Source organism: Merops nubicus, unplaced genomic scaffold (genome assembly GCF_000691845.1).
Source record: "Merops nubicus isolate BGI_N331 unplaced genomic scaffold, ASM69184v1 scaffold18321, whole genome shotgun sequence".
Classification (NCBI taxonomy): domain Eukaryota; kingdom Metazoa; phylum Chordata; class Aves; order Coraciiformes; family Meropidae; genus Merops; species Merops nubicus.
Genome location: NW_008586456.1, coordinates 32,705 through 48,506, shown reverse-complemented (window position 1 = coordinate 48,506; position 15,802 = coordinate 32,705). Strand labels below are relative to the sequence as shown.

At 41.1% G+C, this 15,802-nt stretch overlaps 1 protein-coding gene across 1 annotated transcript in view; it reads right to left on the bottom strand.

Moving 5' to 3' along the window:
• ALK (anaplastic lymphoma receptor tyrosine kinase) overlaps positions 1 to 15,802 on the bottom strand; it is a 102,916-nt gene that overhangs the window by 63,086 nt on the left and 24,028 nt on the right. Inside the window, exons 3-5 of the mRNA XM_008948668.1 lie at positions 11,214 to 11,345; positions 3,017 to 3,148; positions 1,478 to 1,578 (exon numbers count right to left, since the gene is read on the bottom strand). Of these exons, the coding sequence (XP_008946916.1) occupies positions 1,478 to 1,578; positions 3,017 to 3,148; positions 11,214 to 11,345 (365 nt within the window). The remainder of the gene's footprint in view (positions 1 to 1,477; positions 1,579 to 3,016; positions 3,149 to 11,213; positions 11,346 to 15,802) is intronic.

Below are 15,802 nucleotides of genomic sequence, written 5' to 3'. Positions count from 1 at the left end.
GACAAAACCCTTGCCAAACTCCTTCACTCTTTATTACCGCCAGCTGCAATGCTGGATGCGTCCGGATGCCTTTTAAGTGCCAAGGGGAGTGACGGAGGTGGGCTGGCATGTGAGCAGATGAAATCCATAGCAGCGTCTCCCCCGGCAGCAACTTTAATTATTTGCACTGTTGTATACACAAGAAAAAAATATACACATATTGGGAAATCATTCACTCTGATTCCTGTGTCAGGTGGATTATGAAAAACACTTGCTCTTTCTGGTCCGTGGCAGAACAAGGTCTTAAAATATTTAGAACCTGCACACGCCTTTGTTGCAGAAGGGAGGAAAACCAAAGTAGGACGTATTTCCTAAAGAAGGAGGACGTGAATATATCAAGAAAGCAAAACCAGGCGTGCTTTGCTGTATGAACTGAGGTACCTAACAGAAGTCAACCAAACCAAACTCTAAGGCAAAGAAACACCATCTTCTATGTACTATCATTCCAGAGGAATTTCTAATGCATCCCTTCTTGTCCTTCTTGCATTTTAAGATCACTGGAACAGGGAGAATCCGATTCTTTTTTCTGTTCAGTGCTTAAGCAACAAACTGAGCTTTTTTAGGATCGATTTTCCCAAATACCTCTGCTCCAGGATCCAAGAGCTTATGTGACATTTCAGGGTGACCACTCAAGATAAGAAAGTCACTAGCCATGGTTCAAAGTCATAAGTCATAAATAAATCCTATCAGTGATAGTATATTCTGTCAAGCTGCAGACTAAAAAGATGCAGACAGGTCACATCTTTGTTTAAGCCACAGTTTAAGGGTTAAGTACAACTGACTCAGAAATGGCAACCATGAGCAGGGTTGCCTGGAAAATGTTTATATACTTGCTTACGCTGAAATCTTATGACTGCCAATAGCTTCTGTTTGAATATGAACCTGGTTCCATTCTACATTAATTTATCTCTTTTGTGCTAACTTCAGTGCTCCTATGAACCAGGTCTACACAAGGACTGGTAGGCTTGAAGTGCATCATAATGAAGACCTGTCAGCTCAAATCCCAGCAGTGCTAGAGAAAGCACGCACCTTATTTTATGAGTAGCTCAGGGACAGTCCTGAAGCCTGTTCTTTCTTGTATCTTGCAAATACAAATCTTGTTCATGCCGTAAGGTTCCTCCTCTTTGTGTTTCTGAAACGCTGGCTGCCCTACCCTTGCAGCACATACACCTCCTTATGAAGATTGCAACACATCACGTGAGGCCGTACGACAAAGACAGGATACGTCAAGCTTTCCAGAGCCCATTTGGTGACATTTCAAGCAGATAACCATATCTTTCCCTTGCACACAGGGGCATTAAATATGTGTATTTTATAGATAATCCATCAGAGAAAGCAGTTGCTGTACTACTGACCTAGTGCCTGCATTTGAAAACCAGAATCAGACACACAAAAAAGCTCTGCAAATTGCAAAAGGAAAGAAAACATTACAACTTGCCTCACAGGGAGAGTTCCTCAAAGGAGCTGGAAAAGCAGTGCTGGTCATGGCAGTGTTTGCTGCTGCTGGTGCTTTGCTGGTGTTAAGGAGGAGTACACAACCTGGATAAAAGAGCAGGAAGAATGTCAAACAGCAGCACTCACCTTCTGGTTCAGGGTTTGTGAAACCTCCTCTGCTGAATCTACATCAGCTAGTTCCTACTATAGCACAACGCCAGAGAGCAGAAGGCTTTCTCAATTTATTAGGGGTATAGCTTCACCTGCCAAACAACATCCTCAGGAAACACATTTAAGGAGTCTTTCTACCTTCCCCCTACAGCTAGCTTGTGTGGCTCCACAACTTCAGATTCATCCTCTTTGCAAGACTGAATAACAAAATATATCTTTTATGAACAAAAAGTAACTTGGAAGAGAATATTTATCTTGGCCAAAACCAAACCAAACTAGAGCTAAGGCAAAATACCACCAGAGTAATATTAATGCTCCTTTAATCATTATTTGTAACAAGAGGAACATGGGCAGCAGTAACACGAGGGTTTTTCTGTGGCAGCCCTGCATGAAAAGGTGAATATCTGCACTGTTACAGCTCTGCCCTCCAGCTCAGGAGGGTACCACTAGTCAGAGCCCAGTTGTTTCATCTTTCATTGAAATTGTCTCTACAGCACAGACAAATCATGAATCAGCCACACTTGCCAGCTCCCCACAGTACCTTCTTTCTGGCTCTTTGCCTCCGTTTTTACCTATGCTTCCATCCCTTTGTGGTCTGTAGTACTGTGGGCTAAAGCAGCCAGAACAGCTGCACTGCAGCCCATACCACTTCACAGGAAACCAGAGAAACTTACTCTTCATGTTTAGCTCTGGATCTAACTTTCTAAAGCGATGTAGAGATTGTACACCATTAACTCTTCTGTTATTACTGTACCCCTTTAGATGCTCTGTGCCTCAGCAATAAATGTCTCCAATGACTTACATTATTGCATTAGGAAAAAGCTTATCCTGGCAGGTAGCCTGCTTGCCAAAGCTCAGTCAGCAGTAGTTCAGTGCCCAAAGTATAAACTTCAATGGTTTGTACGAGAAGGATTAGAAATGAACCACTGGGATTTGGTTAGGGGAACCAAGTATACGGTAATTATACATAGAAGTGGAACTCAAGAGACAGTGGAGCAAAGAGAAGGAAAACAAGAAATTGAGCAGGTGAAAAAAGAAGTGGTACAGAGAAACTAAACAGTAAAATCAGAAAGAAATAAACAGATCAGTATGGAGGAGGGTCATGCTGATGAAGACTTTCTGCGAAGTTGTTTAGAAAGGGTCAAGTGGTGGCAGTTGTGGAGACCTGAGGTATCACTCTATACCCTCAAGACAGGAAGTGAGCAGGACAGTCGTCTTCCCAAAGCACTTAGAGTAGAAAGATGACTTTTGTTTCCCTGGTGTAAGTACACAGGAAAACGGGTCTTGTGGTTTATTCCCTCTCCCCACCATTTGCAGATCTGGTTTGCTCTCTGCTGCTTATTCTCTGCGCTTACTATTTACTCTCACCCACCTTCTATGGAGGGAAAGCGGTTGTGCTCCGGGCTTCCAATCCGCCATGGAGAAGGATGGGATGCAGAGGAGCTCTGCATCCAGCCACAGTCCCCTTCTTCAAACGAACAGTAAAAGCCAGAGGGAAGCTTTTCTGCAAGAGGGAAAGACACATACAGAAGAACCCAGCTGAGCTGAGGAAGAGACTCCTGGGCACACAGAGAAGCTGCAGTGACTGTTCTAACCCAGGTTGCCCAAGGCATGCAGGCACCCCCACAGCTGTTTAGTCCTTTCATGTGGAGTCATGCACATGCCTGACCAGGCCGTTGGCAAGAAAAATAACCCCCAGGCAGTGGCTAGGTGACTCTCCCCACACTTTGACAAACCTGAGTGAAAGGACACATCTCAGTGTACATTGTGGTGTCCCCTAAATACCCAGCCTTTACAGCTCCACTCAAGGTTACACCGTGCAAACAGCTTTCCTAACCACTGCTTCTGCAGCCCCAAAGAAGGGAGTCTTGGAGAGGGCTAAGTTCCTAACACGATTCCCCTCCCTTACAGGTTATTTCTCTCATCAACCCAGCTCAGCAACATAACTCCTCTCTGTGAGCACTGGTGCAGTCTCAGGTAAATCACTGAATTCTTTTGTGCCTCAGTTTTTGCACCTGTGAATCTGTTTGGTGAGATGAATGGATGAAAAGAGGAGAGTTTATTTTAAGCCACACTTTCAGGCTTTGAAACCCACTCATTCTGTCAGTGGCTTCAAGATTTCAGGCAAGTTTCCAGCTCTAAACAATAAAGGTACACCAGCTTTTTCCCTTTAAATTAAGCAGTTTTGAAGTACTAGTCATCTCATTTAAAGCAGAAGGTAACTTCATGCATTCTATCTCCTTCTCTACCTACACTGCAAGTCCTTACAAAGGGTGTGAAGTACTCCTCCTTTTTCCCTGAGCCATATGCTCATATTGCCATATGTGAAGATCGTCTACTTGGCCATGAATCACCCATTTCCTTCATAACTTATGAAATATTTTTACCTATTATCCTCAATAAACCCTCAAATGCCTCCTCTTCAATTTCTACTCCTGTCTAGTTCTACCTTTGCATTTCTCTTCTTCAACATGAAGGCCACATTCTGTTACTCCTTAAGTAACCTTGGCAGAAAGGGTACTTTGTAAAATGCCATGAAAAATCACTACTACTATAACATGATTTTCACTTTTAGTGAATCAATAATGACCCTTAATACAGATTCTGCACAGATATTGCACATCTGACAACACTGTCAGGTACCAGAAGTCTTCCCATTGCCATAAAAGGGCATAAACTGGGTTTTATGGGGAAAAAGGTAGAGCACAAAGCTAGCCTGGGTGAAAAAGGTGCCCTTTTAATATAGAGTTACATTAGACATTAAAGATGTCAGAAAAGAAGGACAACCAGTTGTCTTACCCTGCTATATAGCCTAACTAGTCCTCAGGGCTGGCAACACAAAGCCTCTGAACACTCTTGCTTAGTGGGGGTGATCCTTCCAACAAACTGGAAAAACTGCTGTGATGAACAGACACAGCTGTAAAAGGGATGATGATGTTCCCAATTTCTCACAGTTCTTACACTATTGTGTACTTAAATCTGTACTAAAAACCAGTTAAGTCCATATATGTTTTCTCATTTTCTGTTCCCTTAAACTGCCCCTAAAACTATCTTTGGTGTCTGTCTTTTTTTTTTCTTCTTGTTAGAAAGGAAAGTGATACAAGAAATCTGTTTAAAATTGCAAGATAAAAATGAAATTTCATCTCTAAACACATTGTAAAACCCTGTATCCAGGAAATTCCTTTTTCCATTCAACTGCTTATTAAAATAAGAGTAAAATTTTCTTCACTTACAAAATGTAGGATAGACTACAAACTTTTAAAGCAAGACAATCTGACCGTCAGGAGATACTGACAAATTAATTCATTTCTCTATGAGAAGAGGAGGCTCCTGAACTCAGATTTTTTTGTAATTATTAAAAATGTTTCCCTCTGAAATTTTCTATCTATAAAATGGCTGTCAGATGCTAAGGCACAAGTATTCAAACTCCGTATCATTCAAACAGTTTAAATATCAGCAGAATCCCCTGGCTGAGACTGCAGGTCAATTAAATACCTGCTCACAAGGCTTCAGCTTTGACTCACATACCTCAATAACCAATTCACTGTCAGTGGCACATACACCTGCTCCTTGGTCTACCCTGAGAAAACAGCTGGGGTACACCACAAGTGCAGCAACTAGACCAGAAATATTTGATTTTCTAGGAGCCTGAATCACAACTCACTTCACAGAGGAAATTGAAACAAATCTTACATCTGTGGCTTTTCAGTGGGGCCAGATTTGAACCTGGAACCTGACACTGAGGTGAGAGCCATGTTTTACTGTTATTTTTCGCAAGCACTGAAATGTGTTATGACAAGATCAAAACTTGTACTGAAGTTAAGGCTTTTTCAAGTTTTTCCCATTAAAAATCTCCCAACTCATTCAGCCTGGTCTTTAAATGTGAAGCTGTTAAGCAGAGAGTTGCTTCCTTGCGTTTTACCCCTCTACAGAACTTGATTAGATTTCATTGCGCAGCCCGAGGCTGAGATTCAAAGAAAATGACAAATTATAATGTGTCCCGAATTCCTACTGAAATAGCTTGGCTCAGTGTCCAACTGAATTCATTTCATGGCTGTATGCTATCTAGGATGATGTAAACAAGTCAGAGCAGCAGGAGGAGTCACCTAAGTAGCAACCTGGAGGCCAAAAAAAGCTTACTGTTGATGAACAAGTAAGGGCATAAATAAGAAACTATTACTTACCCAGAAAATTTCATTGCTCCACCATAAATTATTTTTTTATAAATTTTCAGACTGTCCCATGCACAGGATGCATTTTCTCTGCTGCTCTCTCTTCCTTTGAATACATACAGCATTTATGACTCCATGTATTGCTACACCACAAAGACCTCTTTGGCTAGAACTTCTCTGTCAAGGTGGACTTCCAATTTTGTGAATGTTAACAATGCAGACTCACTTTAGCAGAGATGCTGCATTGATGAGGGAACACCAAACTGACTTTAATGAAAAATCAAGTAGATGTGAGGGCAAGAGTTATGCCTATTGAAACCTTTCATGTTGGGATATTATCATTAGTGACAGAAACTTCAAAAGACTTAGACCTTAGTAAGGTTAAGATGCAGCTTGTGGATATGAGATGGAGAATACAGTAATCCAGTGAGACTGGAGCACGGTGAGAATGTAAGAGTCTCTGCTTTTGAATGATGAAGTAGAGAAAAGCTGTAGGATGTTAAACTTGTTGCTAATCAAATATTTGTAGGCCTTCAGAATGAATTACCTTTCAAGCAAAATCTAAATAAGTTCAAGGTTTTTTTTTTTAACTCAGATTTCTCATCCTTCAATAGCAAGAAAAATTAGCAACTGGAATAATTTATGAAGTGGTTGGAGTAGGCTCTTGATTCAAAACTAGGTGCAAATCAACCAGATACTACAGTTTAAGCTTTTGGGTGAAATTCCAGACTCATATTGTAAAGGACGTAAGCAGAAGAGTCTGCTCTGCTATGTATGGACCTTGACCAAATTTAGGAGGAAATCTCAGAAGCCAAATGGGTCAGCTACTCAATCTAATGAAGCACATGCATCTTAAACATGAGTTTGTTTCAGCAGCTGCCTCTATGCCAGAAAAGTTTGTCAGCTAAGTTCTACCAGAAAAGAAGCATAAAAATGGAAAATGCTTTTCAACAGTCAATGAAGAGTTATTCTCTAATGCCAGAAGGCTTTGCTGAGTTCAGAACTGCCAGAGGTTAGAATTTGTTGCTAGAAGTTGAGCTTTTGATCAAGAAAGAAGGAAAAGGATTAGTGTATGCAAGACAGGAAACTTAAGAGAGCGCAGCATGGCAACAGGTTGCCACTTCATCATTTTGCTTGCAGGAAGACTCTGCTGGGCTGTATCTATCACTAGGATATAAATTAATCCGGTAGTTTCTTCATGCATTTTTTGCCTGGAAAGTAAACCGGCCCCTGGAGAATTAATTATCTATGCTTTTTTGGTCACTTGCTCATGTTATCACAAATTCAAACTTTATAGGTTCTTATTCTAGCTGCCATCTGGTCTTTTGACAGATGTGTGCATGCACTCCTCCAACCACATAGCATGGGCCAAGTCACTCCTTTCATGAATCAGGTACTAGCTTTCCTTCTCTCACCTGATAATGTGTTTAACATCCTTAAATATTCAATGAGGCAAAGACTGAAAATTACCCTATAACCCAGTAGTTATGAGATTTATTTGAAAGATGAGGACATTTACTTCCAATCTTTATGCCAGGTAAAATTTATAAAATGTGGAAAAGCAAACCCAGGAGAGACCTGAGGAACTAACTATTTGCATCTGAACTAGACCAGGACTCCAGACCACAATCTTGGAAACTTTACATGGAAACAGGAAATATGGGTTTCAATTCACTTGGAAGGAAGAATCAGTCCTCGTTTGGTCATATCCTGAGTCAATCCTCTAAGTTCTGAGTCTCTAGATAATATATATACTATCAGCACCTCCTTTTTTTTTTTCTTAAAAATATATCCATTACTTTCCTGACATGTTTTGACTGATTAATATTTTCTTAAGCCAAATTTTTTTTGGTGAATTTGAGACAGAAAGTAAAATACTTTTGGACTAGCCAAAATTATAAGCACTTTTCAGTAAAATTCTCTGCCCAAAATTCCTGCCCTGCAACAAAAGATTACTGAACTAAAATCCAAGCTATTGTTAGCTAAAAAGAGAAGTACAGGACTACTGAAACAAATCTCCCTTCCTGTAAAACAAAGCTTTTCTAATCTGTATCAGTAAGTAATTCCAGTTTTCATCTCTTTTAACATACCATGTGTATTACATGGATGATTACTGCAATAAGAGGAAGTAAATTGCAGTAAATTATAATCCCTAAAAGCATGACTTTACTAAAAAAGATGTAAGACCACTACTACCAAAGCCTAATGTGTGTCTGCAAAGTATTCTTCTGAAAAGTAATTTCCAGGGTGGCACTTTCATCAATCTGTTAAGTCTGTATGTCTGACCCTGAATCAGTGCAGTTCAACATCTAATTCCACATCTGCCTCTTTGAAACTGTCTTTCACCCCTGCAAGAATATTTGACTATGACTCAAACAGCAATGTGCTCCTCTGCAGGCGTCACCCCTCTCTGATTTGACACTCTCTACACAGGCTAACTGGTTGAATGAAGAACAAGCATCGTGATATTTCATTGGCCATTAATAAGTAAAGAAGTGTTAACAAATGGATGGTGTTAGGGAGATTTTATTCACCTAAGAATGGAACAAAAATAAAATTAATAGGAAGAAAAAAAAAAAAAAAAGAAAGAAAAAAATACCGGTACCTGCACAGCTAAAAGACTGAAAGGAAAAAAACCCCACAACATCCCCTTGAAGCTCATAGATAGAAGCTTTTGGTTAATGGTAATTTTAAAACCTCTCCCCTCAATTTTGAGCATGGCTACATCTCTTTTTCTGACAGCTCTTTTGTGTAAGTAGAAGCATTTGGGAAACCCCTTCTCTGCTTTATATACCTGAATCACTTTTCTGACACATTTGCAAAAAGCTGATGAAAACATCCGTGTTGCTCAGGAGTAAAATGAAAACTGAAACGCTGAAAGATGACATATGTTTTGTGCTCGGCTGCCATGCAGATGTAACTGACAACTAAAACATCAGATCATTCCTCTGTTTCGTATAAGAACTCTTATGCCAACAATATTCAACAGAGTTAAGAGGCAAAAGCAGAGAAATCAGCCTTAAAACCAAGCAGGCTTCTAAGTGGATAAGCAGACATACCCACAATTCAAGCTCTTGCTAAGGCAAGCCAGTGATTTTTTTGCAAGGGTGGAAGATGGTGCTTTTCAGGTCTTTTGGTTGGGAGTAATAACTCATTCCTAGTACCTGTGGTTGAAAACAAGCCATGTGGTCTTCTCCTCCAGCTAGAATGTGATGCTCTGCTAAACAGGCAGTTAAATATCTTCTGCTTTTTACATTTTTCCTATCCTACAGTGGTATTTAGTTTGCATCCATGATTGGTACAACTCCAGCTTGTGAGCTCTGCTGTTCCCACCGGTATAGGCAGGATTACCCTCACAAGGCAGAGCCATTTATAGCAGACAGACACAACGGTGTATCTGGATGTACAGCTGGTGGTCAACAACACGTCTCTCTACTTCCAATGAAATGAAAATTCATTCAACCTACTGTTTATCATAATTTGCTAATTATTATTTTTTTTTTAAATTAAAGTGTCTAACACAATAGAAATACCATTATGAGGGTTTAGAGCTTTGTTTTAAAGCTCTTAGACAAAAAGAAGTTTTCAACACTCTTAACATGAAGCACTACAGGTTCTAAGGAGCTGCAAGTCCTCAGTGATGACACTTCCTACGAAAGCGATTTTAACGTTCACCAAGTGTGCATTGTTAAAGAAAAGAGCTTCAAACTGTAACAACATCTCACATGATGAAGCAGCATATCATTTCAGGTTTTAAATAGTTTTACTGGATGATCCCAGGTCAAACCGCTTTTCTCCACAACAACATCTGTTACTTTATTTCTTTGTCAGTAATGACTGGAATTTGCTGGAAGTTGTGTGTCACTCCTACGTGAAGTTTATGCTAGAAGCAGCGAAGGTCTGTTGGTCTAGACCCTACCTGGGGTACTGTGTTCAGCTCTGGGACCTCCAACATAAGAAGGACATGGACCTGTCAGTGTGAGTCCAGAGGAGTGCTACAAAGATGATAAGAAGTCTGGAGCACCTCCCCTATATGAGGACAAGCTGAGAGAGTTGGGGTTGTTCAGCCAGAAGAGAAGGCTCTGGGGAGGCCTTATTGCAGCCTTCCAGTATCTGAAGGGGGCCTACAGGAAAGCTGGGGAGGGACTTTTTATGAGGCCATGTAGTGACAGGACAAGGGCTATTAGCTTTAAGTTGAAAGGGGGTAGACTTAGATTAGAGAGGGTGGTGAGACACTGGAACAGGCTGCCAGGGAAACTGTGGATGCCCCCTCCCTGGAAATGTCCAAGCGCAGGATCAATGGGCTTTGAGCAACCTGGTCTAGCAGGAGGTGTCCCTGACCATGGCAGGGGGGTTGGAACTAGATAATCTTTAAGGTCCTTTTCAACTCAAGCCATTCTATGGTTCTGTATCAACTCAGCCTGTTTGAATTACCTTATCCAGATTCTCCCCTTCTCTAGCCGTCACATATAAAAGCTGAACTGAGAATAATTGCCCCCTCTATTTTAAAAGCTTTTGCTAGGACTGGTAATTTCATCAGGGAACACATTTTTTTGCATGCCAAATCAATGCAGCTCTTTTGACACAAGTCCACAGGCTAGATCAGCTGTGACACATACACTTTAAATTAGTAAATAATGAACTCTCAAAGATTATTTTTCTTGATATATTTGCCCTGTGGATAACCGTATGGCTGACAATCCACCACTCCTAACTAGCTGTAGACTGGCAAGAGGGGAAAACACTGGAGGTAGAACACGTAGAGGTGCAGAAAAAGAGATAAAGCATCTTCAAGACAGTTAAAGAAAGGTCCTGCAGTACCTAGGTTATGCAGCACAATTACAAAGTATTCAGGCACAGTAATGTTTCAGAAAACTCAGGCTGCTATCTATCTTCTGCTCTATTTTATTAGACTGCTGACTGCTGAAGAGAGGATAGAAAACAAGAGGAATTACAAAGACACAGGAGTTGGTCAAAGACAAGCTACTGGCTCTACTAATTTTTCATCTTAGAAGTTTTCTCCTTCCTCTCCCTTCTGCCAGATACTGTGCTACATTTTGATTAAAAGCTCTAACAAACCACACATTTCATAACTCTGTAAAGCATTTAACTATTCAGGCTACACTTTCTTCGCATTTTTGATCAGGACTTTGGAAGAGATGAAGCATTAAGAGCATCTTAAGAACCTGCTGCAGAACTAATGCAGGTGAGCAGAGGAACATATCAAATAGCCCGCTCCAGGCAGACACCCAGAGAAACTGCCTGTGTTATGGGGAATACTGCTCTTTTGATAGTACTGAATTAGTATATTAGTGCTAAAGTCTCAGGCATAAAAATTCAGAACAAGCAATGCTTTTGGAAAAGGTGGATGCAGCCCGGGGGTTTGGGTTTACTCACTGCACACATCTCCCTCATCTTCTCCCTCGGCGCAGTCCCTGTTGAAGTCACAAGCCTGCCCCAGCCTGATTGCTGTTCCATTCCAGCAGCTGAAGGACCCCTCCAGAGCCATTTTTGAGCCAGAAGCAGATCCTACAGAAAAAACAAAACAAAACCCACTTCAGATTACTGAATTGCCTTCCTCTCAGCCAACCAGTCACAGGATCCTGAAAAACACTGAAGAGCAGAACACTTTGTGAAACATCCTAAATCAAATAATTACTTTAAAAAGTAATTCTTTTATTTTGCTTGACCTGTTTAATCTTATCAAATGTCTACTGCTCCACCTAACAGAGTTCCCCAGGCATTTCAACTGGGAAGGCATCATTGACCCTTGAAAAGAAGGTTGAAAACCTGCAGACTGCTCTCTGGTACTTCTCATGAACAGCACAATATGCATGAGAGATTTTTAATTGTATGTGAATTTACTGCTAGACTGACAGTCCTGAAGATTGATACTCTCTCCATCTAGCTCAGGAACGCCATGGGTACATAGTTTGAGAAGAACACAAGCTTTCATCATACCCTCCTGTTGAGATGTTTTACCCATGACTTGGATGTATCACACTCTCATATTCTCTCTGCAAGAGAGAAAACAGTCTGATCTCTGCTTGTAGGTTTCTTTCTCTTCCATACCCTGCTGCTGCACTCCCATCGGGGAGTCCACACCAGACTACATCTACCAAGACACAAAAATCGCTAATTCATTTTATCTATGCTAAGCAGCAGAAGGCAGCTAGCAATGTGGAAAGGAGCCAACTTTTATGAAATGAGTTCACCAAACATTACAATCAGAGGTTGGTATCACCCACTCAGAAATGATCTTGAGTACTTGTCCCTTAGCACCGTCCTTTTCTGGAGGCACTGGATTCCCTCGACAGCTGAGAAGCCAGAGATCATCCAGCCTGATGGGTATAATTTTCATTATTGTACAAATTCTCTCATCCTGAGGTCTTTGATTGTAGCTACGCGAGATAATTTAAAAAGAAAAAGAAAAAACGAAAGAAATAAAAAAGAAAAAAGTACTTGTCCTGAGAGAGACATGCTCTGCATCAGCTACTTGGAGGATGCAGGAATTAGTCCAGCAGCATCCTACAGTCAGTACATATGGAGGAGGTCAAGCTTGAGAAGTGCAAGAGCCCCTTCCACAAAAATCTGGGTGTAGATGCAACTCATGGAGACCTTCCTGACTCTCTGCAGGGATGTGCTTCCACTACTCCTAGAACGTCAGCTTAGAAGTACAAAGAGGTCTGTGCTGTGAATTCCCCACTGCAACAGCTCCTGCCCTATCTCGTATCAAATGGGTAAATGCTGAAGATTAAACCAAAGCCTCTGGGCAGAGTGAGCCATTGTTTGCCTAACTCATCCACGCTTGCTAAACAGCACAGCTACATCATGTTCTCTGGTACTACAGGGAGTTGGGAATCACTGGTGATTCAATTAGATGTGCACTTGATACTTTTATTTATATTGCCTGCCAAAACTAAAAATTAATGAAGCATGTAGGAAAACAACCACTATTTCTCTTCAGGCTTATTTTATGGAGCAAATCAATTCAGGAGTGGGGGGAATAGATGCCAAACCTTTTTAATAAAGGACCCCAGCTCATGAAAAGGGTGCTCTGCGTTATTGTCAGCTCAATTTTTTTGGCTGCCTTAGAGCAATTCTGGCTTGCTGCACACAGGCTGCACAGTGCCCTTGTATTTCAGTCAGGGTCAAGGCTGACTACAGAGGAGAGCTTTGCAGGAAAAACAGACCAAGTAACTCCAAGCCAGTTGCTGACAATTTCTGCAGGACCCTTGGTAAGGGTTTAAGGCAAGGAAAAGATACCCTCCTTGGCCTTTCTGTGCTGCTTGCAAAAATGCTCTTTCAGAGAGACTGTTGAGACCCTTTTCCTGTGTCATAATCAAAGTTCTTTGCATGTCACAAGCCAGTTACAGTGGGCTCAGGTCAGTGTGCAAATGGATGCTAGAAAACCGAAAGAAGTGACTCTGGTAACTCCGTAGGTGATCTCTTCCCCTAGAGGTATGCAATGAACCTATATGGCACCATGTTGCTGGAAGGACCACCTACTGAAAAGTTAAGAGACAAGGCCCAGAGTGCTTACATAAGGTTAGTAGCATCACGATACTCTTAAAAATGTTGAGGTCCTACTCAAATTCAGAAGTATTTTTGTCTCTCTGAATTACTCCACAGGCGGTTTTGAAGAAGTACACACTTTTATTACCAGCACTCATGTCCCACTCAGTTTTTCTGCAATCTTTTCAGCAGTGTCCATGTTTTATTCCAGCAGCTGCAGGGATATGATATGCAGATTTAGAAGAGGGGTTATTGTAGGCAACGGAGTTGTTCTGTTTACTCAATTCATTATAACTTTGTAAAGGCACTCAGGTTTCCAAGCACATGACTGCATTAATACTAACTGTAATGGAATCAAGGCATTCAAGAGCACCTACTGTCTTCCCAGTATCTGTGCTACAGCCCAGGAGCACAAATATAAAATCAAACTGACTATAGTATTTAAAAGATGTCAGTTGCAACTAGACATCAAGCAATTCCAGGAGCTTTTCCTCCAAAACAAAGCAGCAGATTTGCATGCTCATTCATCTCTGTGGAGAGGGAGCTTGAATTAGCTCAGATTTGCATTAAATGCATATATACATATTCCTTGTATAGGTTAGAGAGCACAAACAGCAAAGCTGCAGCCTAGGCAATGGCTGGGCTCTCTGACAGTGCAGGATTTATTCCTCTCTCCTGTTTGGTTGCTTACTGTGTGCACAAAGGCAAAGTGAATCGGATAAAGGAGATAATTAACTACTAAAACAAATAGATAGCCAAAACCAGCCCAAATACAAATGACCCTTTTAATGGGCCACTTGATGCAGATGTTTGCATTTAAGCTCAAGGAAGCTTAATTGTTAATTAAAATATTTTGTAACAAAAATAGACATTTGTTCTTTTCATTTCCTAGCCCAAATCACTCCTGGCAAGGTGAGCCAGAATGACCTGCATTGCTGAGTCACGTGACTGCAACTCACACACAGAGATGTGTAAGGAAAGGAAAGGAAAGGGAAGAAAAACGAATGGTATCAAGTAAGTATCAAAGTAAAATTTGTGGGAGACATCCTTTATATTTACAGCAGTGTTTATGTAGGCAGTGGCATACATAAATTATAGCAGTCATTAAGCTGTACCATGGCTGGCTTGGAGACTTATAAATCATTATTTAAACAGCAACATTAAACAAATGGCATTTCAGGCTCTAAATTGAAAGGAGAAACAAACAACTCCCTGGGGAACAAATGCTGACTTTGTACTTTACAGGTCCTGCTTCTGAACACAGTCCAGCCTTGGCAGTGTTCAAACCCAGTACCAGACCCTGGACACAAATGACAGCCTGGGTTCTTGACTGCCCATGCTTTTGGACTTTCGGACATGTTTTTTTGGACATGCTTTTGGACTTAGTTTTCATCTAGTAGGATGAAAGGGGAAAATCATGTGGCTTAGCCTAACGCAAGAAAAGCATCTTAGTGCTCAGACTGTGGGGCCAAAGGGGATGTATTTCACTCCTTGGCAGATTTTCTCTGACCTGGGTTGCCTCTTCTCTCCTCACCACTTCCTTGACCAGCAGAGAAATCTGGCAAACTATGGTGGATCTGTCTCTGAGGAACTTGGCCAGAAAGGCTGTGATGTTTGATCACTGCAAAATGGGAACATTCAACCTACTGCCACCACACCTGGCTAGGTAGGACAGAAGACTGAAACTCTTACAGGCATTCACAAGGATATCCCTTATCTTGCAAACTGGCTATGCCACTAATTATTATGCAGGATTAATCAAGCTGAACATAATTATACCTTCAGGTGCTACATTTAACTTCTCAGGCCATAATTTTTAATGCGGCCGAAAGCTTTTGGGACCAACAGAATCCAGTAAAGCCCTCCCATTCAGCACATATTAAAACAAGAGAGCTTCATAGGACAACTACTTGGTGGTTCTTTAAAAACCCAGTCATTTGTACTCTGCCAAAAAAGAACAACAGATATTGCAAAGACCCAGGATGAATGAGCACCCTTGTGCATATTTTACCAACAAGTAGTTGCTCTCTGGGCTACCCCTGAGGAGCCCAGTTGGACAGAGCTGAATTGACTCCAGTGGTTCTCGGGACAAGATCCCGTATGCGCACAAGGTGAAAAATGTCCATTTTTAATTGCATGTATGTAATAAGAAATAGCTACCCATGGAAATCCACTGTGCTCATCTCACCCTAAGTGCTACCTCTCAAAAAAGAGAAATTTTCCTATAATTTAATTATACCTCTTAAAAAATATTTTCTAATGGGCCAGTGTTGCAATCTAACGTTCCTCCATGAAATGCCACTAAAAATCAGGCATTGTGCAACCTCATTGATAATGCTTATCTGTCATAAGTACTTGTCATTAACCTCTCGATTTCACCTGCTCCTCCTTTGGTTTAAGTTCGAGGCTCTGGCTCAAGAGATATTTAAAAAGAGAGTACCTGGAAGATTTAAAGCCTGTGTGAAACAAAG